Genomic DNA, 6254 nt, shown 5'->3' on the forward strand with positions numbered 1-6254 from the left:
CGTCTGCGTGTTAATTAAAGTCGAGATTAAGCTCTGTAGCACATTTTTGATCTCTACCCGCGCTAAAGTGGCCTTCTGTTCAGAGTGTTTTTTCAGACGTTCGGGGATTTCGCAGTGAAGGTACATGTGTCTAAAGAAGGCCCAAAAATATTTGCTTTTCGATAAAAAAAAAAAAGGTGTTGAGAAAATATGAATATATTTAAGTTTCCATTAGTTTATTTACAAGACAATGGTCTGTTCTGAAAACGTTATTGTGATGCGCGCAAAGACAAAAAAACTTCAATTTGTTGTCCATTTTTACCTGACGCTTTGTCGTCATGGTGAGTTTGGAGGAAATGTGGTGAGCTATTGTGGGTTGTGCTGATGTTGATAATTTGGTATCTGTATTGCTCCGACACTCCATTCATGATAAGCCATACTGCGTCTATTTCCCCCTAATCTCCCGGTTTATCCCTGGTGTTTTTCAAGAAGTAGCATCCCTAGAAACAATGGAGTTTAAGCAGCTACAACGGCAACGGTAACGAGGACGTCACAAAACAATAAGATTTAAGGACCGTAACCTACTTTTGCTACTGCGCAAACGTTCTGCGCATCTGGAGATACTCGGCTTTCCTATAGGTGGTGCCTACTAATACAAGGATATTTTTGTGTGGTTTAGATTTTTTCAAGTGTTTTAACTTTGCTTTAGCCGAGACATAATAATATGTTGCTTCTAAGGCCTTAATTCAGACGAATACATTGAATCGCCTCTGACAGGTCTTGCCTCTGTTGATACATTTCACATCGCATTATTGGCACTGACATTGATGAAATCTGGTCAGTATTTGACAGAGAATACAAGGGAGCAAAGTCTCAAAGAGACTTGACATTCTGCAAAATGGGTCAAAAACTGACGTTCCAGTTTTTGAGCAAGTTCACAGAAAGCTCGCTGATCCTTTCCACACGAACAAGTCAAAACTGCCAAGGAAACCTTGCTGGAATCATAGTTTTAAAGCTATGTTTATAGTTTTCATATACAGCGTGCATTCGTTACTTACATTCTTCTGTTCAAATAATTTAAATAAAAGTACTTATTACTGGAAATATAACGAGCCATAGATCTTCGACACGTTTTTTCCAAAACGTTTTTCTAAGTGATTCTCTTCTATCGCTCAGCTTCAATATATTTTTACATAATTAGGAAGCTAAAGGCGAGTGTTCTTGGGTTTCTTCGAGGCTTGCAGGTACCCATGTATACATCATGGTAAAGGAAGGGGCAATATGGAATACTCTACTAAATAAATTATTTTCCTGCTCTGGAAACCTACTAAGGATAAAAAAATTACTGACTTGGAGAAAATAGTTTTTCGGAACGAAATATTTCAACGTGTTCTTCAGTCGTTTGATCGGTCACGTGGTTATCCATCACGACTTGCTCCACTTCAGCAGTATACGAACATTGTAAGACTTTTAAACATCAAATCAAGCTTGAGGATGTTAAAACTTTTACAACAGATACCACAAGAACAAACGCGGGATTAAGGACGCAATGCTGATCAAGAAAATATATCCAACATTGAACAAGGAACGGGGGCCTGGACCTACCAACGGTATACGACACTACACAATGGTCGGTGAGGTGACGTTTACATTTCGTTTCGAAAAACTATTTGCTCTGAGTTAGTGATTTTTTTTATCATTAATATGGAGTACAGTTTCTTGTCTAAGCATGACGGCAGAGGCTGTGTTCGAAGCACTAGTCTTCAGATCGATTGTCCGATGCGTTCAATGTTTGAGTAGCCCTCTTAGGTCTACAGAGAAGTATTCCAAACATCATTTGTTTCATCGTTGCTTGCAGGTTGTTCCCTTCTTCTCGATTTTATCTCAGTGCGTCCCACCCTCTGTGCCGGCTTCCCGGTTGTTGCAGGACACGCGTTGCACGTGGAGAACAATTCCTTTCGGAATTTGTTGTCTTTGAATACGTAAAGAAATGGATTAACCAGAGAGTTCGTGGTGAATGATATGAGGATCGTCAGCGAGCGAATTTCTCTGGCAGACTTGTGGCTCCCGATGAATACCACACTCGCTGCAGGAACATACCAGAAGAGCAGTGTGCTGACAACAAGAGCAAATATACGTTTTGAGACTCTTACATAGATATGAGATCCCATCATCTCGTTTTGATTCTTCACAACTTTGTAAATACGGTGGTACATGACGCAGCTTAATATAAAAAGTACAGAGCTTGTTGCGATTCCAGCTTTCTCGATGTAAACGTAGTAGTTTTTATCTGAAGGTGCAACCTGACACAGGATTCCTTCAAGTTGGTACTTCAGAGAAAAACCCACAACTGGACCGCCTACGATAATGGAGCTTGTCATCCACGCAATGCAAGTTACTATTAACACAGAGCGGTTAGTTAGGTGGGTCGAAGGCTTCGAATGGTTGACGATAAGCTTGTATCGATCCAAAGTCATTAGAAATAGAATCAAGGGCTCCACAAGAAGCGCTAATGAGCGAGCCGACATTATGGTAGGACAGATGTATCTTTCCCAAGCATCAACGTGTCCTTTTTCTGGTTCATCTGCAGGAATTGTAGCTCTTATTGCAACAGCCAGTAAAAAGACGCTAATTAGAAGGTCGCAGATGGCCGTGTGGGCTGCTAAGAGCATGGCGTTGATGCGCTTAAGTCGAGGTGCTGTGAATACAATCTTGATTACTACTACGTTAGCTGAAACAGCCGACAGACTCAAGACAAATATGAAGCATTTCAGTGCGATGCTTTGTTCCAAGAGAGAAACCAATGTCGGTGAAGAACCGCTTGTATTATAAGAAGAAATGTTATCCTTGGTGTTGTTGGTACCGTTATACGGCATGGGATTCATATCGTGTTTATCTTATGTCAGAAGCGATGTTACCTCTGTGGTATGATTTGATCTGCAGGAAGTGCCAGTTACTTTACCAAGCGCGTTTATTTTTAAGTCCTCTTCTCTGCTCAGTTTGCCAATTTGGTGCAACTTTTATCCAATAGTGAACTCAGTTTCACACTCTTATCGTTGGGTCCAATAAGATTTTTTTCCTGCTCAAGCAGAAGGAAGTTGGAGACCAGCAATGCTTGTATCGGTTACCTCTGATCTTGAGCTTCGTTAAGATTGTGTAAAATAAAACGCCTCTTGTGGTTCGTTGTAGATCTGGATGAAACTGCAAAATCGTTATATAAGTGAGTAAACATGTCGTTCAGTATGGTTTGCTGTGTCAATAATTCCCCCCCTCTCAACCTCATCAAACCAGGCTGAATTGCAGACAATTCATTGTACTTGGCAAGGCAACAAAGCCAATTATCCCCACCCTTCCCTTTTCTTAATTGTTTACCATTAATGCTGGGGTTTCATCAAAATTTTAGAGTCGCTGGTCGGAGTAAAACAAAAGTTGAAGAAAAAGACAGGGCGAGTGAAAACTAAGGTTGCGGGACCGTTAATAAGGGATATTTTGGTGCGATTTCGCAAAACAAGCATCTACGATACTCTCTGCTAATAGGGAATTTCTTGACTGCGTTTCCTGTGTAGTTTTCAACAACTGCTGGTCTAAAATTACTACTTTCTAGGTAAAGCGGGTTTATGTTGACTGCAGAATTTCATGAATCTTAGGAAGCAAGGAAATACCTAACGGTAAGTGGAGACTTGTGGAATGTTCTATATAGTATGTAGATATGAAACTGTGGTTTCACACCCATCTCTGAAGTACGTTAGAAGTATTATTAACTTACAGCACCTCATGTAGGTGCGGTCGATTGTCATCATAAACGCAAAAAACATGGAATTACATGGTAGTTCACTTCCACGTGTTGAAAGCCATTTGAATAACAGTTGTAAATTAATTCAGCGTGGTTTCATCCCGCAATTCTTATAGCAACATTGAGGGTATGGCGGATAAGTGATGAAAACTTGGCCTTTGTTTGCAACCGAAAAACAAAACGGCCTGACGCGTCGTTTCGAGATTGCCGTTCGGTATTAACTTTACGACAAGCCTGATAAGTGAAAAATCTCTCGTTGGTCTTCATGATAAATATAACGGAAGTTTTCCCATTAAGCCATGGCTGGTTTGATCCCTAAAGATTACAAATAAGAATCACATTTATCTTGCCCTGTGGCGTGGAATAATAAATTTTGTCGATCTTATGCAGAGAAGTAATTTTTGGCAAAACAAAATATTGTACTGTTGAAATAACGAAGGCAATACGACTAATGATAGAGCTGAAAGGCAAGTTACCATGTAATGTCTGAGGATCAACCCTGAAACTTCTTCCTGTCTTGTTCTTCCTGAAACCCAGCTGTCATTAACTAAGGTTCGGTTCAGACGCCTTAACACTCATGCGCCTTATGATAAGCTCTGAGATTTTGCCTTGCCTGTTTGAAAGCTAGCGAAAACAAACTACTTCAGACGTCGTGCGACTGCCTAAGAACTGCATTATACCTTGAAAGGAATATGAAGCGTAGGGCGTGTGAAGTGTGGCGCCCCGCTGTTTTCGTCGCGCAGATGTACAGTTAAAGTAACAGGTTCGAATAAACTCTACCCTCTGCTAAAGATTTAGTCACTCACCTCTGAAGGTAAAGGGTGTTATTGGCGTATGTGGTTACTGGACTCATTTGCAGCAATTTTTGCGTGTTTCATTTTGGAGTTGAATCACTTTAGACGCGAATGAGATCAAGATACGACGAATAATATTGGACCTGAGCTGTTTAACAAATCACCTGACTGGAGTAATGTCAAAACTGAAAATCCCTCCAAAAAATATTGGCGATTCTAAATGCCACAAATCTGATGTTTTAAACGCCCGAACATCGTCATTTCTCAAAGTGAGACCACATTTATTTGTGACATTTCTTTTCGTCGAATTCAATTCGAGTAGAGATAACACTCGAATCTTTAATCTCAGTGTTTTGACGTTCATTCCACTTACCTATCAAAGTGTATTACTTGTTGTTTCCGTGGTTTTTGGTTCACATCCTCCGAGTTTTGACACTTTCAGAAGACTTGAAGCACTCGGTGAAATGAGTCGCTGGAAAAAGGCAACAGAACACCCTTAAAATTGTATTCTGTACGGTACAAACCATTTGCACAATGCTTCTGATGTAGACGCTCTTCGCTTTATTCAGAAAAAAATGACGAAATGCTTCTTAAAAGCACGTGTTTTATCGCAAGTTAACGTCAATCAATTTTTAATTCAATGAAATTTATTGCTTTCAGGCGAAAATTATGCAATGAAAAGACAAATTGGTTTGCAAATTACCTTTTCGCCAACTGACGTTTCTATGTTGTTAAGTTTTTTTTTTGACCACAATTGTTTCTAATCTCGCAATATGATTGGAAAATTTTCCGTTGTCGATAAGGGTCTAGACAACGCTGCTTGCGTCAATCAGCGCGCGAAAATTTTGACAGTAATTGTAAAACTTTTCAGTAAAAAACAAATCGAATGTGGTTTAGCGTTGTCTGCACTCTTATCGACAACGATATTCGTCATCACAGTGGTCAAATTTTGTTGTGGACTCACTCGACACAACATTTTGACCACTGTGATGACGAATATCTTTGTCGATAAGAGTGCAGACAACGCTAAACCACATTCGATTTGTTAAATTCCATCTCAAGAAATCATGCGAGTGGTCGAGAGTCGCGTTGCATGGTCTTCATACGTCGTCCCAATAAACAATTGTATTTGCAATTTAATTTTGCGCTCATTTCAAGCAGCTTTCTGGTTTTGCTTAATGGATAAAGGCGTGTGCGCGATGCTGTCTTGAATGAACGCTCCAGTTTGGCTTCATTTCTGTTTTCTTCTTTTCTTTCTTTGGTGTGCTTTTGGTTTTGCTTTCTCTTTGTTTCTACCACCCTACCCTCGGAAAAGCGTACCTACGTTAGACCAGGATAATGAAAAACACAACGGGGTAAACGTTCTACCCTATACTCATTAAGGAATACACAAACAAGACATAGAAAAACTACCCAAAGCTGTGAGAGAGGCAAAACATAGCCCATGGTCAAGAAAAGTCAGAGGACCAACACTTGCATGTTAACTTACTAGAATATATCTGCAGTTTTCGGACAATTAAAACGGCAATAGAATCTCGAAATCTTTTTACATCCAGACTTGACTTAGTGTGCGTGAAGTTATAGATTCATAACCACAGATGCAGTCTTGCTTTGGTGTTAACAATTTCAGTTTATGTTGTTTGATATGTTAATTTCTTCAGTTCCCGGTTCAATTGACGTTTGGCAGC

At 39.9% G+C, this 6254-nt stretch overlaps 1 protein-coding gene across 3 annotated transcripts in view; it reads right to left on the reverse strand.

The window, feature by feature from the left end:
• Positions 1 to 1517: 1517 nt before the first annotated feature.
• The window catches only part of LOC146468696 (putative glycoprotein hormone G-protein coupled receptor), a 14305-nt gene continuing 9568 nt past the window's right edge, over positions 1518 to 6254 (reverse strand). The window contains exons 1-2 of one of the 3 annotated variants that reach the window (XM_085124367.1): positions 4940 to 5067; positions 1518 to 3180 (exon numbers count right to left, since the gene is read on the reverse strand). In XM_085124367.1, the coding sequence (XP_084980493.1) occupies positions 1791 to 2864 (1074 nt within the window). In that variant the 5' untranslated portion in view covers positions 2865 to 3180; positions 4940 to 5067 and the 3' untranslated portion in view covers positions 1518 to 1790. Of the gene's footprint in view, positions 3181 to 4578; positions 4851 to 4939; positions 5068 to 6254 lie in introns of those variants that run through there. The other 2 variants (XM_085124368.1, XM_085124369.1) reach the window with 2 other exon arrangements.

Source organism: Pavona decussata, unplaced genomic scaffold (genome assembly GCF_977016875.1).
Source record: "Pavona decussata unplaced genomic scaffold, jaPavDecu1.1 SCAFFOLD_130, whole genome shotgun sequence".
Classification (NCBI taxonomy): Eukaryota; Metazoa; Cnidaria; class Anthozoa; order Scleractinia; family Agariciidae; genus Pavona; species Pavona decussata.